At 50.8% G+C, this 18159-nt stretch overlaps 1 protein-coding gene across 5 annotated transcripts in view; it reads left to right on the top strand.

Moving 5' to 3' along the window:
• The window catches only part of DHX30 (DExH-box helicase 30), a 36236-nt gene extending 18150 nt beyond the window's left edge, over positions 1-18086 (top strand). For 4 of the 5 annotated variants that reach the window (XM_026115012.2, XM_064505610.1, XM_064505612.1 and 1 more), the window contains 17 exons: positions 461-571; positions 2608-2963; positions 3769-3895; positions 4583-4732; positions 5218-5370; positions 6737-7558; positions 8763-8841; positions 9813-9917; positions 11031-11206; positions 12354-12560; positions 12944-13025; positions 13535-13728; positions 13811-13970; positions 14243-14400; positions 14845-14948; positions 15125-15264; positions 16040-18086. In XM_026115012.2, the coding sequence (XP_025970797.1) occupies positions 461-571; positions 2608-2963; positions 3769-3895; positions 4583-4732; positions 5218-5370; positions 6737-7558; positions 8763-8841; positions 9813-9917; positions 11031-11206; positions 12354-12560; positions 12944-13025; positions 13535-13728; positions 13811-13970; positions 14243-14400; positions 14845-14948; positions 15125-15264; positions 16040-16275 (3360 nt within the window). In that variant the 3' untranslated portion in view covers positions 16276-18086. The remainder of the gene's footprint in view (positions 1-460; positions 572-2607; positions 2964-3768; positions 3896-4582; positions 4733-5217; positions 5371-6736; positions 7559-8762; positions 8842-9812; positions 9918-11030; positions 11207-12353; positions 12561-12943; positions 13026-13534; positions 13729-13810; positions 13971-14242; positions 14401-14844; positions 14949-15124; positions 15265-16039) is intronic. The other variant, XM_064505611.1, reaches the window with a different exon arrangement.
• Positions 18087-18159: the final 73 nt, after the last annotated feature.

Below are 18159 nucleotides of genomic sequence, written 5' to 3'. Positions count from 1 at the left end.
GCTGTAAACCTGTTGAAGAGTGCACGTTGCTTCCCAGGCATGGTCTGGTATGCTGCAGCACACATAGGAGCGGCTGCTCTGAAACCGAATTGTTCTTGTAATGAGCTCTTGGCTGTTGATTTCTCTGAGCTGACACTCTGCAGTCAGGGAAGCTCTGGCCCAGAGTACGTGGCGCTGTGCTGGAAGTCAGCCTGCTTTCTGGGCCTGGCTCTGCCATGCAGCTCCTATGTGACTGTGGGCACCTCCTATCCCTTTCTCAAGCTTTTGTTTCTGTGTTACTGAAACGGAGCCTCTTGTAGAGCCTCACCACAAAGCCACTGAATGAGCAGTATGTTTGGGATTTTTATTCATATTCTTCTCTTTCCCTGGAATTCAGAGATGTTTGAAGTGACCATGCTCCTGGTGGAGAATAGGGTTGATTGTGTATTGTCTCACCTTACCGGTTACCTTTGCTTTTCAGAAAGTCACTCTGCACATAAAGTGGCCTAAGAACGTGGAAGTGGAGGGCTATGGGACCAAGAAGATTGATGCTGAAAGGCAGGCAGCAGCTGCTGCCTGTCAGCTCTTCAAGGTGAGCTTCTGCTCTTCTTCCCTGGCTTGAAGAAACAAGCCTTGGAGTGTGCAGGCCCACTCTTTGTGGTGGTATGACTTTTTTTTATGCTGCTCTTTACCTGTTCACTTTCTTAATTGGTGTATCTGTTAATTAGGAGTAAAGAGTGAAGTCTTCAGCTGTCTAAATCAGTTTGAGCTTAAGGCCCATTTGCTTCCACAGCCAGGCAAGAACTCAAAAAATTCTCTGAGATCTGCTCTTCATTGTTTTTGTCCCAGACTTTAATCAGCTTCCATCTCAGTCTCTGCATCTATGGTGAGATGTAGATCTTTCCTCCAGCGTGTTTGGTGCTATTATTCACTAACTTACTTGCCCTTTCTGTCAGTCCCCCTGAATGTATTTGCAAGTGTAGTAGCTTCCTGTACTCTCATTTCCCCTGCACTTAAACCAAGGAGTGGCAATTACATGTGTCTGGTTTGAAACTCCACTAATCCGCCACTTGTTTATGGCTGGAAATAGTCAATATATACGTGCAGCCAGTATCAAACAAGTACGGCAAGGTTATAAAGGGCACTGTTTAAGAGCCAGTGTTACATAGCAGCTGTTGGGATTAAGATATGGTTCTGTCCTCAGCTCTGCAACTGACTTGCTGTGTAACCTCGAGGAGATGAGTTTGCTTCTTGGAATTTTGTTTTCTCATCTGTAAAGTAGAAACAGTCGTAACTTTCTGTTAAAGAGCCTAAAAAGGATGCCACAGGTGCTCTGACAATAAGTTTTTTTTGATCTCTTCATCTATAGATGAAGAAAGCTACATTAAGAAAGAACTATGTAGTTTTTAAGTGATGCCTTCAGAAGTTAATGCAGCCTTAGAACAAGCAGTTTCTTCAGCTGGCCTCTGTGTTTAGGATGGTTTCTTTAATTGCATGATTAGCAAAACTTGTTCCACAGACTGACTTAATTCCACCTTGAAGCATAGTGCTCATTCAGGTAGCATTCACTGAAAATATATTTTTGTTTTATCCTCGCTATTCAGTGTGCAATGAAAGCCTTATTTCCTAGTTTCTTTGAGAGTCTGGAAGTGTTAGACTTTTTCAAAGAACAAAAAAGTCCTATCTACATTTAAAAAAATGTTTTTTGCCAGATTTCAGGAAATGGCTAAACTCTACTTTCCGTTTAGAACTAAAAAACAAAAAAGCTGAAAGTACAGATTAAGCATGGGAGAATTTTAACCCAGATGCTTTGCTGAACAAAGCTATAACCAACAGCAAACCCTCATAATGGGAGGCCTTGTGCAATGTTAGCTATAGAAATAGCTACAAATGCTGTTTTAAGTAAATGGTCATCAATTCAAGAAAAATGGTAGTGTCTAATTGGGGCAGAGACTCTCTAAATATGGTCACTTTGAGTGTAGTGGCTAGTGAAGTGAATTCCTGCTGTCTTAAGCACTCCTACAGAATGAAATAATACAACCTTATCAAATATAGGAATATTGAGAGGCCTCGGGATGTAAATTTTAATTGTTTGCTGTGGCTTAGTAAGACATCATGTGTGTTGTACTCTAGGTGTGTCCAAAGCTACATGTACCTGTCAGTTCTCAATGTAGGTAGTAGACCAGCAGTAATTAAGAACTCTTCTATTTCAAGAACTATTAGGTTAGGGAGTTCTTGCTACTCCGTATGCAAACAACTGTTCTTACAAAAAGAGGAGAAACATTCACTGAATTTGCATCTCGGGTTATCCCAGATTATACTTGTTCAGACTTACACTTTCCAAAAAAAAGAGGCATTTCACGCTCTGAGGCAGGTTCCAGAACTTCAAAACACTATTTTGTAAAATACCAGTAGATCCTGGTCCTTCCTTTGTAACAGGTTACATGGTACCAAGCAACTGTGTGCTGAGAAGTGCAGTGAGTGAACAGATTTTTCTCTCCTAATCTGTGGGATATGAAAAAATTGTTTCTGTATTTCTTCTCTTTACCAAGTGTGTGTGTTTCCTGCAGAGATGCCCAGTTCTGTCTCTTTGCTGCAGCTGTCTAACACTGCCCTTCTCTGTTTTAGGGCTGGGGTTTGCTGGGGCCCAGAAATGAACTGTTTGATGCTGCAAAGTACCGGCTTCTGGCTGACCAGCTCGGCTGTCCTGACGAGAGGTGGTGCTCTGAGGGCAAGTGGCGCTCCAAGTCTGGACCTTCCCTCGCGGACTTGTCAACTTGCTGGCGACGGATGGAGCCGGATGATTCCATCCAGCCTATGGAGCAAGGCAGGATGCCTAAAGCGATGAGGAGAGAAGAGCTGGAGGAAGGGGAACTAGAGGAAGGGGAACTGGAGGAAGGGGAGCTGGAAGAAGAAGCAATTGATGTTTCTGATTATCTACCTATGGCACATCAGGACGCCCGAACTCCAGGCAGAGACGCGAGGTGAGTCTGGTCTGATAGCCGCTAGCACAGGGCGGTAATGAAGATAGATTCCTCTTCGTGAGTGATGCATCCCTGTAGTTCTGCAGAGTTGAACTGCAGCTTCTCACACGGCTGGTGTGCCCTGTGGATGGGCTGCTGTGCCAGGCCCTGTGTGAGCAGTAGTGGGACAGCCTGCTCTTGTACCTGGTTATCATCGCAAGGGAACGTAGAGGCTTCATCTCTGGAGTCTTGCTCTTTGGATAGACTGCTGCGTACTTGTCTGCTGCCTTTCTTATTCGTCTGGGCCTGAAGAGATTTCAGTCTCCAGAAGCCACACACGTGCATTTGTCACTCCCTTTTAAATCAGTTTTGGGGGCTGTATTAAGTCTACTCCTCTCCATTACTGTAGTGACTTGCTTGACTTTATTTTTTTATGGGCACAAATGTTAGATTTTTTTTAATAGACAAGAATAAGATCAGTAAGGACCTGGTTATTATTATTATGTATTTAGAGATGTTCTTTGTGTTTGGAGATAACTTTGCCTTGTGAAAAATCAGTAAAAGCTGTTGATGCTCTCTGGTTTGTAGTGCTAGTGTAAATGTGTGATCACTTTTTAGTAGGTGGCTTTACTGGGCTGGGCGATTATTCTGTGACTGACAGATTTGAGTAGCAAGATAAGGCTTGACTTTTCAGATGACCTAAGTAATGTGTGCCTTTAACTGCTCAGTTTTGGACCCTGGCAGCAGACGTGGAGGGGGAGAGATCTGAGGATGGAGATGGGCAGAATGGGTATTTGTACCTAAACTGTTCTTATCTCCCATTTAGCAGGGGAGGGAGTTCCATTGAAATGACAGATGACAACACTGCCATCCGTGCTCTGACACAGTTCCCACTTCCCAAAAACCTTCTGGCCCAAGTGATTCAGATTGCAACCTCTTCCTCCACAGTCAAGGTAAGGTGCTGTTTGACTGGCTCCGTTAGGCGCCTTCTGGGAATGAGGATCAGAGACTCTTGGTTGCTCTTTTGGGCAGCTGAGAATCAGGGAGAGGAGGGAGGTTAAAACTAGACCAAGAAAAAATAGCCTGAAGAGCAGTAAAAAGTCTCCTCTGTGGGAACTGAGACAGTCTCAAACACCAGAAGTACTGTTACCTGAGGCAGAGCAGTAGAGCATCTGTTGTGTGAATGAAGGAGTATATTTCCTAAGGTGATTAGGTTTGCATTTCCCCTAATGTCTGCAACAAACTAGAAACACAATTTTGTGTTGCTCAGACAAATGTGTAATTTCTCTGCTGACAGAATCTTTCCAGAACTCAATTCTTGCCAGTATCCGGTGATTCTCCTCCTTGGTATGTGTCACCCACCTCCTTTCCAGACCTCATGTGCTTAACAAACATTAACTGTGCTCCACCCCGTACGTTCTCAGTGATGTCCTCCACGCAGCAGCCTGCGTCCTCTCACTTCTGCTTAGCCTGTGCCTTGTGAGCTGGGGCTTGGGGTGGTATTTAGTGCAGTAAACCTGTTCTAGTGCAGAGCGTTCCAATTTAAACTCTACTTAGAAGTATTGGGACATACCTGAAAATACCTGTCTACGTAAGCAGACTCCCCGCTGCAACCCTAATGGTTTTTTTGTGCCTTTTAGGAATACATGCAGTTCCGTACAGTAGGTACCAAGACCAAGATCTGCAAGCTCACGCTTCGCTGGCCCTGTCCAATGACTTTTGCTGCCAAGGGCCGTCGCAAGGTGGAGGCAGAAAACAAAGCAGCGGCACTGGCCTGTCAGAAGCTTAAGGTAAGCGTATGTGGCTCTTACGTCCTGTGTGTCTGATGTCTAAGCCGCGATGGCCCCTCAAAGGCTGCTGTGCTTGTTTGTGTCCTCAACAAAGTGTGCTTAAGGATCACCCTGGAAGTAATAGTTTGTTCTCTTGGCCGCCTCGCTGCTCCCTGATAAGACAGGCGATCTTCCTGTTCTCGTAGGGGGCTAATCCAGCCACACTGCTGCATTAGCTTTGCTGCAGACCGTGGTCAGCAGAGGGGAAGTCTGGGAATACAGTGTAGGGTATGTTACTGAGTTGTCACAGCATGGCAGAACCAAAGCAAGAGCATTAACCGGGTAAGGAGTTGGCCCATCTGAACTGCGCTATGGGAAAGCGTGGCTTGCGCGTTGTCTGGCTCTGAAAGGAGCTTCCGGTCCTTTTCTAGGCCTGTTTTCCACATACCAGCACTTCATCTGCAGCAATCCAATGTCTGATACTCATCTGCCTCTTTTCTTTGCAGAGCCTTGGCTTAGTGGACAAGAACAACAACCCACTCAGCCATGCTATGTACAACATGACTTCCCTCCGAGAGCTTGGTGAGAACCAGAGGAAACCCTGCCACATCAAAGTCCCCGAAGCCACCCTGCGCAAGATTGAGAACTATCTGAATCACGTAAGGCTTGCTCAGGTGTCTCAGAACCACCTTTGATCTCATCTAACTTACAAAATTGCCCATGGGTTGAGAGCTTGCTGTCAGAATGGTGAAGGAATTTGTGGCTTGGTGGTTTGCTTCCAGAATTATCAGAGAGAGCTGCTGCAGTTTGCCACAAAGTTGATGAGTCTTTGCTGACCCTTGGGGAAGGGAGACCCTTTCTGGGCAGTGGGCCCTGAGTGTAGGTGTCTGTGACACTTGTCTGTGTGCTTGGCCCTTGGGGGTATTGGGGTTTTGACTTGCCTGCGGCCTGCTTTACAGGCTAATGACTGCTGCCTCTTGCAGAGGGAGGTAGTTTCATAAAAATCTAGTTTCACCTTATTGCTTGACAATGACCAGGTGCCAGTACAGGTTTCCTGTGGGAGTGTCTCTTGCAGCAGTTGTATGTTAGTGCTGGGTGCAGCTCTCCTTACAGTCCCCAGGCACCCGGTGGTGCTTTCACCCAGGAGATCCCTCTTCCTGGTGCGGTGAAAACCAGTGGTGAAGGAGCAGATGTGCGTGGGAAGCAGCACCAAGATAAGGTTCCTTAGCTCTAACTACTGCTTTGACCCTGAGTGCTCCTAAGGTGAGATGAGGTTGAGTATAGCTAAGGTACCAATGTGTATAGCTTACTGAAATCGGTGAAAATAATAAATGTGAATGATGGAATAGTGATCTCTTGCACAGTGCATGGAAGGCTTGGTTTTATGGCTGAGTAAGACTGAATCTGAAAGAACTGATTTGTAGCTGAACTTTCAATCCTGTGAACATCTGGACTAACACTTTGATTTGTGTTGTAGTCAACTCCTGACCTACTGCTGCTCTTTTTAGCTCGGGTGGGATGTGGAGTTCTTTTTCTTGTGCCAAGATGGAGTATTTCTGGCTTATCTGAACACTTAGGTTTTGTGCAAGTTGCATGTCTTGTCTTCTTGAGAGAAAAAGAAGATTGGTGGTGTTATTTAATAGTTTACAAAAGTTGTCTTTGAGAGGCTGTTGCATCACTTGCATACGGTGTAGCCACTGACCTGGAGAGCTTAAGTTGTTGTTTTGCACCTGTCAGTTCAGGCATGGGCTCTAAAATCTCTGATAGAATGGACTGCAAACTTCCAAGGACACAGTGAGGAAAATGCAGGAAACTGCCCAAATTAGGTCCTGAATTAAGGTCATTTCAAGTGGAAAATTAAGAGGCTAAATTGCCTAAAATCCGAATATGACTTTTTGTCAAAGCTTTGGGGTCACCGCAAAGCCAGTTTGGCTGAGTCCTTTTCAGGCACTTGGTTTCTTTCTGTCCTTCTGAGGACTGTTACCTAAACTTTTTGTCCCTGCAAACTTTCTCTGTCTCTCCCAGTATCCAGTGGACATTAGGGAATCCAGGCCCCGGATTGCCGATGACATGATGAACCTGAGCAAGGAGTCCGGTGCGATAAGTGATGCCATCACGGGGAAGACGTATATACCCATGTTGGAAGCCGAGGAAGTGCGCCTTAGTCAGAATCTCCTGGCCCTCTGGAAGAGGAGAGGAGCCTCGTGGCAGGAGAGTCACCCACTGCCAGTGGATCCTCACAAGGACACCATCCTATCAGCCATTGAGCAGAACCCTGTAGTGGTAATAGCGGGAGACACAGGCTGTGGGAAAACCACACGGATCCCTCAGCTGCTGCTGGAGCACTACATCCTGGAGGGTCGCGGTGCCCGCTGCAACGTGGTGATCACCCAGCCGAGGAGGATCAGCGCTATCTCGGTTGCCCAGCGTGTGGCACAAGAATTGGGTCCCAACATGAGGAAGAACGTGGGCTACCAGGTGCGACTGGAGAGCAAGCCGCCCGCCCGGGGAGGTGCTCTGCTCTTCTGCACCGTGGGCATCCTGCTGCGGAAGCTGCAGGGGAATCCCAGCCTGGAGGGCGTCAGCCACGTCGTAGTCGATGAGGTCCACGAGCGAGACGTCAACACGGATTTCCTGCTCATCCTGCTGAAAGGCATCCAGAAGCTCAACCCTGACCTGCGCCTGGTTTTGATGAGCGCCACAGGAGACAACCAGCGCTTCTCGCACTACTTTGGGGATTGCCCTGTGGTCAAGGTGCCGGGCTTCATGTATCCGGTGAAGGAGTACTACCTGGAGGAGATCCTCGCCAAGCTGGGCCGACACCGACACCGGCACTATGAGATCAAGGTACGCAGCGTGATGTTTAAGCTGTTCCCCTTGGGATGAGGCGCTGATTCCTCTCATATCAGGGGAGAATTGGGACTGGAACTGGTCCCTCTTTTCTGTAGTTCTTGGGCTGTGTTTGCTTAGGTTTAATTCCAAGTCAAACCGATCAGCTGAAATTGGTTTAGTAGAATCCCATGTATTAGAACTAAATTATGGATAAAGATGATTTCAGATTTGGGTCTAAGTTACTTTTGTCCCTCTTCAGTATGAAGTTTGTGTTTGAGTAAGCTAACGGCTCACTGTGCATGTGTATTTACATACATGTGCAGACTTGCAGTCTCTTGTTCATGTCTGTTTTTTTGCAACTCGTCTTCCTGCCCCAGACTATTCATCTGGAAAATGCCCTCTCAAGCTTGTACTCTTTGCTGTGGGTGATCTTCTTCCAGTTAGAGATCACAGAATCATTGAGCTTGGCAAGGATGTCTGGAGATTGTCCAGTCCAACCTCCCTGCTCAAAGCAGGGGCAGCTAGAGCAGGCTGCTCAGGACTGTGTTCAGTCAGGTTATTTCAGGTTATTTCTCCCCAAGCGCAGGACATTGCACTTCCGTTTGAGCTTCAGGAGGTTCCCCTTGGCCCACCTCTCCAGCCTGTCGGGTCCCTCTGAACGGCAGCACACCCATCTGCTGTTTCAGCCACTCCTCCCAGTTTTGTATTGTCCACAAACTCACTGAGGGTGTCCGTTTGCCTTCAGGGCAGTCTTCCTGTTTGTTGTGGCAGGGTTTTTTTCCTACTCTTTTTAAGCTGGCCTGATGCATACGTTCTGCCTGAGAGATACAAAACCTGCTGTTCTGTGCCCAGTGGATTTGAAGTCCTAGGCGCATATAGCATGATTTTGTCCCCCAAAGTTTCATTTTAACTTCTTGTTGCTTGTTGCTATTCAGTAGAGATGCACAAATCTCAGCTAGCTTCCAAGTCTGGAGAACAGGAAAGGAAAGGCGCCATGTTCTCACTGCACGACAGAGGAAACTGGCAGCAGTTGTGACCAGAGCAGGTTACAGATGGAGCCAGAACCAGGCTTCTGAGGTTCCTGGCTCCTAGTGATGGGCAGGCAGTCCAAGCGTAGGCATTTGCGCTCTCCAGAAGATGCTTGGGGAAGCTGTGTCCCTTTCTGCTGTCTGCTAGATTGCCTCTTATTTATGTGCATGTGTCCTCCTGTGTTATCCAGCAATCGGATGATGAATGTGTCCTTGACCTTGATCTGATCACTGACCTTGTACTCCAGATTGACGCCCATGGAGAACCAGGTAGGTGCTACGTTGCCCCCTCCCTCTTCCCTTTTCCTGAGGGGGAAAAAAGGGATACCTGCAAAACCCAGACCCTTTGTAGAGAAGATAGGGAGTTCAGCTGGCTTCTGCTGACTTCTGCAAGGCCACCTTGAGTTCCTGTCGAGCTGAGTGTTCTTGAGCAGTGTGGCAGGACCTAGCTCTCAGTCTTTGGCTAAGACAACATTTTCTGAGTCCTTGTGCCTCAGCTGGAGGCTGAGGCGAACAGTGCTTAAAACAGCTGTGCAGACTTGTGTTTTTCTGGAATTTGGAATGATATCTGGAAACATCTGATTGCATGCTGGTTCCTGGGCTGGTGAGTCTCAGAAAGTCTTAGTGTGTCTGATTTACAGCTGTTCTTGGGGTGAAGTGCAAGAGTTGTCGGTGTACCAGCACCCTGCAACCTTCTTCTGCACAACAGGCAGAACCTTTGGTTATTTTTCTCTGTTGGAGGCCTATACCCACAAAATATCTTTCCCTGGGAGATGATGGTTTTGTGATGAAGGATGAATTCTCATATGACTTCTAAGAGTTTTAAATGTTTCAAAGCCAGTAGAAGGTATTCACTCTCAAAGTACAGGAAGCTTGGTTTCTTTCTGGCATAAAACTCTTGCCCTAACCAGCTTGCAGGAGTGGACACAGTACAGCAGGTATGAAATCTATCCAAACGTTTTCTTGGGTCTGAGTTCCCATAATGGCTGTATCTGGCCATCTGTTCACAATAAGTATGATGCAGGTTTCTTTAGCGATCAGTTGGCAGGAGGTACCAGAGACTTGGAGCCTGCTAGTCTTTTCTTTGAGCCTTTTAGGCTAAAGGTTGCTGTGGACTTGGGGAAATAATAGGTACCCTGCAGTTTTCCTTCTGTGCAGTAGAAGCAGTTTTGGTGTCTCTGGCTGCGGAAGAGTGGCTGGATTTCTGGGTCACTTGTGTATTTGCTCTTGATCTCTTGTAGGCGGGATCCTCTGCTTTCTTCCTGGTTGGCAGGAAATCAAAGGGGTGCAGCAGCGCCTGCTAGAGATGCTCGGATCTCAGAACAGCCGGTACCTTGTCTTACCAGGTGAGATGGCAGTGCCAGCCCTTTTCTCCACAGGGTTCAGGAGAATGGTTGGGTCAAGTGACTTGATGGACTCCTTCAGCTGTTGCACTCAGTTGCAGAGCAAGTTTGTATGCTCTGATGTGTCTGCTTGTTGCATAATTGTGCATGCAAAACACAACTCATAGCAGAGGCCATCCAAACCTGTGTGTGATCAGAAACACTGGCTTTCTGTCTGCCTCCAGCAATTCAGAATTAGGCAAGGAGGAAACTGCTCAATTCTGCATTGCTGTAGCTGTGTGCTGAGCCTAAACAGAAAAGACCTGTTTTGTGTGAAGGAGGTGTATGGCTGTGGGATAAAGATGTACTTCATAGCTCAGCTTTGATTAGTGAATTTAACTTTTTGTATCCCGAGAGGAAACTTAAAACAAGAGGCCAGTATTAGTCTCCAAGGCTTGTGAATTTTTGTTTTATTTTTATTAGCAGACTTCCCTATTCTGTGTCAAATAGGGCTAGCCAGGAGCACAGCCTTGAACAGCTCAGTTGCAAATAAATGCTGGTGCTCTCTCCAGAAAACTGTGTGTTTGTTCTTGTGCTCCCCTGCTGACGTATAGGGACATCACCATGACCACCAGGAATTTCTCCTGCATCACTGATCTGTAATACAGAAAATATGGGTATAAAGGAGTTAGACCCTTGTTAGTAACTGTTCTTGAGCAAGAGAGACCAAATGGCAATGGGGTGCCTCACTCCGCTGCCCTGCAGGCCTTTTGAAAAGGGGGAGCTGCAGAACTGGGCTCTGGGAGGGAGTGGGACTTCTGCTTGGAGCCCAGGGATATTCTGGTGGTGTCACTAGCCTCTGTGGGGCAGGAGGTGGTCAGAGCTCCTGCTAGTATTGAGCCATAGGTCAAAGCAGCTGGAAAGAGGCCTTTCTGTATGATGTGTGGAAGTTTTTCCTGGGGTCTGGCAGGCAGGGGTCAGGAAACCACTATCAGAATCAGTATTACAAGGTGCCTCTACCCCTGCCCTCCATTTCTGGAGGTGGGAGGGATGGTATGGGGGAGCTGAGCATCTCTCCTCTACTGTTGCTGTGAAGGAGCTCAGCAGGGCAGGATTGACTTTGTCCTTGTCTGCTAGTGCACTCCAACATCCCCATGATGGACCAGCAAAACATCTTCCAGCGGCCTCCGCCTGGTGTCAGAAAGATCGTCCTGGCCACCAACATCGCTGAGACCTCCATCACCATCAATGACATTGTCCACGTGGTGGACAGTGGCACGCATAAGGAGGAACGCTATGATCTAAAGACCAAGGTACTGATGCCTTCTTGCCTGTGCCGAGTGCATTTAGGACATGCTGGAGCTGATGGTTATTTTCAGAGCAACGTTTGAGAAGTCGTTAATGAGACGGCGTAATCGGAGCCGCTTCCTGTTTGGCCTCTGAGGTGCTAGGACCTTGTCCCTGTTGGTGGACTGAGCTCCTGACTAAGCTTGGGAAGCGTTTGTGTTTAGCCAGTTCCCTGCCAGGTTCCTCATCAGCTTTTGCTGCACAGGCAGAAATCTGATGTCTTCAGAGAAACTTAAGGCAAATTGTGCTGCCTTCCAGCTTCTCTGTGTGCTGTCTAACTTTTGTAGCTTTTTCATTTGCTTTCTGCCTTTTTCTACAGTTTCATTATAAGCCTCTTTCTAGCCAAAGCGCATTGAGTCCCACAGGACAGCTCTGCCTCTCTAGGTACTGCTGTTATTTGAAGCCATCTTGGCCCCAGCGTCTTAGTTTCCTAGTCAGAGATCAGGGCTTTAAGTGGGGTGTTCATCAGCCAAGAGCACTGCTCTCAGGCCGTGTTTCTGGTGTCGCTGGGCCCTGGGAGGGCTCTAGTGAGTGTGCCTTCATGGCAGCTCAAAGGCAGCTGTGCCACCATTGCTCTTAGAAGAAGAGATCCTGGCTATTTACTGCTGCCTTCTCCTCTAGAACATCTTTTTTACAGGGCCAGGTGGTGATTCACGCTTTGGAACAGATCTAGTTTAAAATTACCTCTTTATATTTGCCCAGTTTTAACCCAGTTCACTTCCCAGTGCGGTTCGCAGCAGACACAACAGTGCCTGCGGGTAGCACGAGGCGGGAGGCAGCATTGGCGTGGAGGAGGTCAGGGCCACATTTCGCTGGCAGCTTGGAGCACGGCTGCGTGCGTCAGGGTCCTGGTGAGCACCGTGACTCGTCTCCGAGGCAGGTGGCCAGCAGATGGCATCCGGGTCTCACTCCTGCACCGAGCGGCTTAGGCCTTTGTACTGCGGAGACTGGCACTGCGGGATTCGGGAGAACGGGAAGGGCTTCCCTAATCCTTTAGTGGGATGGCTCACTGGTCACAAGACGTTTCCAGGGTCCCTGGACTGGATGTAAAGCTCCAGTTTAAGCAGGCTGGACAGCCGTGAGAGCATTCCTGTCTAACGCTCCTTTTCCTAGGTGTCCTGCCTGGAAACGGTGTGGGTGTCCAAGTCGAACGTCGTGCAGAGGCGAGGGCGTGCTGGTCGCTGCCAGTCGGGATTTGCCTATCACCTCTTCCCTCGGAGCCGCCTGGACAAGATGCCGACTTACCAGGTCCCAGAGATCCTCCGCACCCCGCTGGAGAACCTGGTCGTTCAGGCCAAGATCCACATGCCAGAGAAAACGGTAAGCACAGTGCGTGCCCACAACACCGCGCTGACTGGAGCAGCAGGATGTGGCCTGCCTAGTGCCAGTTCCACAGATGTGATCTGACCACAGATTTGATTAGGAAAAATCCAAGATGCTGATGCCTCTAGTTCTTGCTTTCGTAAACCACGACGTTATCTAGGGAAGTTAAGCCCCGGAAGTATGCAGATCACCAAGATCATGGACTATGTCTAAAAGACTCTGTGCGAGAATGGAGAGGACTGTAGCTCATGTACCTGTAGGCAAATAAAGGGGGAAACAGTGTTGCAGTATGTAGCCCTGGGGCAGGGTAGTGGATTCCTGAGGGCTCTCCCACACTCCTGTTTGGGAAACATGTCTCACTTCTTTTCTGTGTGTTGCAGGCAGTTGAATTTCTCTCCAAAGCTCTGGACAGCCCTGACATTAAAGCTGTGGATGAAGCAGTGATCTTGCTGCAGGAGATCGGTGAGCTAATGCTGTGTCCTGGGGATGGGCATGAGGGGAATGTGTTTGCTGTCTCAACGTGGGAAGCGGGAGTTCGCACAGGATCCTGTGAGACAGATTGGGCAGGGCTGTTTCCCAGCCCACAAATAAGGATGGCAGCTGGCAGGGACTCTCCAAACTGCCCACGTTGTGGTGCCTTTTTATTTGTCACACTGCTGTGCTCAAGGAGTGGGGAAAACTCTCCGCTTTGCCATTTATAGACAGGCAGGGGAGGAAAGCTGTGACTTGGAGTTCATAGCTGGGGTCTTGGTGATTACTGTTGCAGCCTTTGCAGAGAGGCCTCGGGTCCGTTAGCCCTGCATGGTTCTGGGGGCTTATTGCAGGCACCTGTGCCGTGCACCTCTTCTGGCACTGATGCCAGATCTTCCAAGCCCAGTAGGACAGTTCTGGCAGCTGCCTGAAGCTACTGGCCACCCCTGTGGCCCTGCTTGGAGCTGATGGGTATGTCTGTGCGGGCGGCTCTGTTGCAGGAGTGCTGGACCAGCGAGAAGCCCTCACCACTCTAGGCAAACGCCTTGCGCAGATCTCCACGGACCCTCGGCTGGCAAAGGCCATCGTCTTGGCTTCCATCTACCGCTGCCTCCACCCTCTGCTCGTCATCGTTTCCTGCCTCACTCGGGACCCCTTCAGCAGCAGCCTGCAAAACCGTGCGGAGGTGGACAAGGTGAGGAGCCCTTCCTGGAGGAGGGTAGGAAGGGGGTAGGGAAGGGGCTTCAATTTGTTTGACACGTGTCTCTGTCTCCCAGGCCAAGGCTGTTCTGAGCCGGGAGAGTGGGAGTGATCACCTGGCATTTGTCAGAGCTGTGGCAGGCTGGGAGGAAGTGCTGAGACGCAGAGACAGTCGTGCCAGAGACAACTACCTGCAGGACTACTATCTCTATGGCCCCAGCCTTCGCTTCATCAATGGTGAGTCTCACAGGCCTGCTTCTCCCTTCTGTCCCCTGGAAAGGCCGAAGCACCTGGGAAAAGCGTAGTAGAGCGATGGGATAGACGTGGTGCTTCAGTGCTCAAGAGCGCAGAGGTAGCTCTGGCTGCCAGCGCCGCCCCAGACAGGACAGGTCAGTTGTCCTAGGGCCTCTGAGGCCAGAGCTGGTGCTGCCCTGCCAAGATCGCTTCAGTTTCAGTAGAATAAAGGAAAGCACAAGTCTCACTCCCTGGGGACTGCCTCTTCCCCACAGGCCTTGTCAAGCAGTTCTCAGAGAACCTCTACGAAGCCTTCCTGGTGTCGTCCCCATCTGACTGTACCATGCCCTCGTCTGTGTGTAACCAGTACAGTGAAGAGGAAGAACTGGTCAAAGGAGTCCTTATGGCTGGGCTCTACCCCAACCTCATCCAGGTACTGTCACTGTCCCGGGCTTGCTGGTCACTGCGGGTGTTACGAGGAAGGGTGTAGTGAAAAGGTGCCTGTGACGGGAGTCTCGTGCTCCTCTTGGGAGCGTGTGTCGTAGGCAGACTCCCTGCTTCCGCTTCGGCCTGCCGCTCCTGCGCTGTCCCTGCCTGCACGCGTCTGTGCTTGGTGGGGTCACCTCACTTGGTCTGGGGGCTGTTGAGGTGACTTTCTCCTCCCCTCTGCTGCCCCTTGCGTGGCATTTGACTGCCAGGTCTGGTCACTCCCCACTTATGTACGTGGCTAACGTGGTGCTGCTGGAAGTGGAGGGACATTTTTCCCCACACACACACATGGTTGGGAGGCACAACTGCAGGGAAACCTTGGCTGGCTGCTTGTGGGCAGCACCTACCAGATATGCGAGTATTTGCTGAGATGTCCTTCTTGTTTCAGGTGAGACAAGGCAAAGTGACCCGTCAGGGGAAGTTCAAACCCAACAGCTACGCGTATCGGACAAAGGCTGGCACTGTTCTGCTCCACAAGTCAACAATCAACAGGTGAGCGATCTGCGTGTGGCTGTGAACGTGGCAGGGCGGTGAACCAGCACTGCTCACTCAGCTCCACAGCGCCTGCAGGCTGTGCTGGGGACCCTGCTGCTGCCTTTGACAGTTGTGCCGGTACCCAAGTGTGACACGTCTCTGCCTGTGGTTGATGAGCCTGTTCCCCTGTGCAGGGAAGCATCCAAGCTGTACAGCCGCTGGCTAACGTACTTCATGGCGGTGAAGTCCAATGGTGGGGTGTTCGTACGGGACTCCTCCCAGGTCCACCCGCTGGCCGTACTGCTCATGACTGACACGGATATCCACGTCCGAGGTGAGTGCTCACAGCATCTGCAGGGCTAACGTGTCTGCCCGCATCTCCCTTTGCGCTGCCGTGGGCTTCTCCCCTCCAGCGCCCTCCCGTCACCGAGGAGCTGCCGTTGCCCTGGGCCCCCTGTTCCTACAGAAGCGCGTCAGTGCAAGGGGCTGCGTGTTGGCCACCTCTGATCAGTTCAGCGTTGCCTCTTGCTCCTTGGCCAGCTGCTCTCCAAGCCCCTTGCTTTGAGCGGGGTGTTGCTGTAATGGGGCCGCGGGAGGAATGATTTGTGAGCTGCTCTTGGCCTTGCATCTCCAAAGGAGACGAGGCGACCGAGCCAAAGGCAGGCTGAGCAAGCAGACTTGCGCCTGGAGGCTCATGCTTGGGGAATGAGGAACTGGGCTAGTCTTCAGCTGCGGCTGGGGAGGAAACTGGTCTGTGCGGAGGAGTGAGCCCTTCTCCCCAGGAGCATGTTGCTCTAGGCCTTGGGTTTTGGCAAAGCTGCCGTCGGACTCTAGCCCTAGAGCTCGGACAGGCTGTGCAATCGGTCATCTCCTGGGGGGAAACAGTGGGCAGACCCCAATGCAACGGGTCAGAGCACTGCCTGCTGCTCGGCTGGGCTTGGTGGGGACTTCTCTGACCTGGCTGGGCGCCCAGACTCTGAGCTAAAGTGAGCGTGAGGTGGACCTGCACCGTTCCTCGTAATGGTGCCGGAGAGGGCTGAGGGGGCAGCACAGGCTGGGACAGGTCCGCACTCTTCCCGCTTCTCATCTGCTCTCTTCTTCCCACTAAGATGATGGCTGGCGAGCAACAGTCTCACTGACAGACAGTGATCTCCTGGTGCTGGAGGGAGACTCCTACACCATCCGCCTCCTGCGTGATTTCCGCGTGTCGCTCTCCAAGATGGTGGAGACGTGCCTGTGCTACGAGATGGCAGCCATCCCTGGGGACCTGCACCACCAGCACAGCCAGCTGCTCGACATCCTGGTGGATCTGCTCAAAGGCCCTCCTGGCAGCTTTGGCGCTTAGGCAGAGCTGGAGGATTGTGTGGGGACTTGTAATTTGTATAAAGATGTTCACAAATGTTTATTTAAATAAAGTTCTATTTATCCCTTGTGAAGTCATCTCTCTCCATCCTAGAAGATTAATGTTGTCTGAATCTCCTGCTGTCGGCTCCGTGCATGGTCACCGCGTAGGAAGAACCAGCGTAGCACCGCCTGGGACGGACTGAAGCGCCGACTTACCCTGCCGCGAGCTTCGTGGACACCCACTTCCTCCGCTCCAACAGCGTCAGTCCCTGAACTGGAAAGCGAGGACACAGCTGCTGCTCGCCGTCCTCTGCCCCATCCCCACAGGGCTGGGCCGGAGCAGCTCTGGCAGGAGGAGGGAAGCCTCGGCTCGCGGCTGTGCCTGCGCTGGGGCCGGGGCCCGGCAGAGCCTGGATCCAGCAGCTCCGGCGGCGGGCGGCGATTCCTGTCGTCTCGGCTCTCCCGCACCAGGCACCGTGGGATCGTCGGAGGGCAGCGAGCCCCGAAGGCGCCGGACATGCCGTTCCACGCGGGATCGGAGCCTCGCAGCAGGGCCCCGCAGCGCGAGCGCAGTTGTGGCGTTACGAGTGTGAGATGTGACTTGTCGTTCCTAATCTGCCTGTACTTTTGTCCTCTTGCGTTGTTTTTCTTTTTTCCTTTTTATTTCTTGTTCTCCCTACGTCAAGGAGGCCGGATCCCTGTAACTTGTGCAACACAGGACGGGATTGTAGATGCCAGTCTGCCTGTGAGCGCTTTCTCCTGCAGGAAGCCAGGAGCATAGGCACAAAATTCTTTGTTTTCTATGAACAGGGACCATATTTCTGCGGAAGGAGGATTGGGACAGGCACAGCATTAAACGAGAGATCTGGAGTTGAATTCCAGCTTGGCCTTGGATCCCCTGTCGACTTCAGACAGCGACCTACCTCACAGGGCTGTTGTGAGGCTTCGTTCATGTTTGTGAAGCATGTGAGCGCTCGGGCTGGGCCGCGCGGTAGAGGGACGAGTGCCTCACACGCGGTTTGGGGGCACGGGGGGGCCGACCGGGGGGCAGAGGGGTTGCGGATGGTGCTGGGGGGCGCGGGGCACTCCCGGGAGCTGCTGCCGCTGCTGGTTTTCCCAGCAGCGGGGCAAAAGGCAGTCGCAGGACTTGGGATCATTTGTTTTTATTCACCGTTTCTTATGCTCTTTGTATATGAAATCGAGGCGGGGCTGACGGCACCAGCCCGGCAGCGCTCCGGGGGTAGCGGAGGGGTCCCGAGCTTGGCCTGGGGACGCTTGGGCCCGGCTGAGCTGCGGTAACGTGGGCTCCTGCCCCGCAGCACCCGCCCTGCGCGGGGCCGCAGCTGCCTTCCTCAGGGGCCCCTTTCCGTTCGCTCTCCCGGTTGATCCCTACGACTTAATTTACATGTCACGGGCTTTAACGGAGCTGTGGCTGGGGGGGCTGGGGGGCCGCGAGGCCTTGCTGGGGCTTCGCTGGGCCCGGCCGGGGCGGAGGAGCCAGCGCGGGGCGGTCGGCATCCCGCAGCCTGCGTTCACGCGAAACTTCTCATCTTCATTTCACTTGCTTGAGGTTGTCACTATTATTTGACCAGTGTTTGTTTCTTTTGGCCTGTATAATGGGCAGTATGGGGTTTTTTTTTTTTTCCTCCCCCCTTCCAGCAGGTTAAAAAAAAAAAAAAGATAAAAAAAAAAAGACTAAGCTATTGTCTAAATGGTTCAGAACTAGTGTGATATTGGGATACTTCAGTGGCTGTTATGTGATACTGGATCTTTTTACAACATAGATTAAAGACAATAAAAAGGGATAGAGTAGTAACTGCCTCTGTCTTCTTTTTTTATTTTATATAAATTTTTTAATTTGAGTAAAGCCTGAAGCATGTTCTTT

This window comes from Dromaius novaehollandiae, chromosome 2 (assembly GCF_036370855.1).
Source record: "Dromaius novaehollandiae isolate bDroNov1 chromosome 2, bDroNov1.hap1, whole genome shotgun sequence".
Taxonomy (NCBI): domain Eukaryota; kingdom Metazoa; phylum Chordata; class Aves; order Casuariiformes; family Dromaiidae; genus Dromaius; species Dromaius novaehollandiae.
Note: the sequence above shows the minus strand (reverse complement) of the source record. Positions and strands in the feature narration are given on the sequence as shown.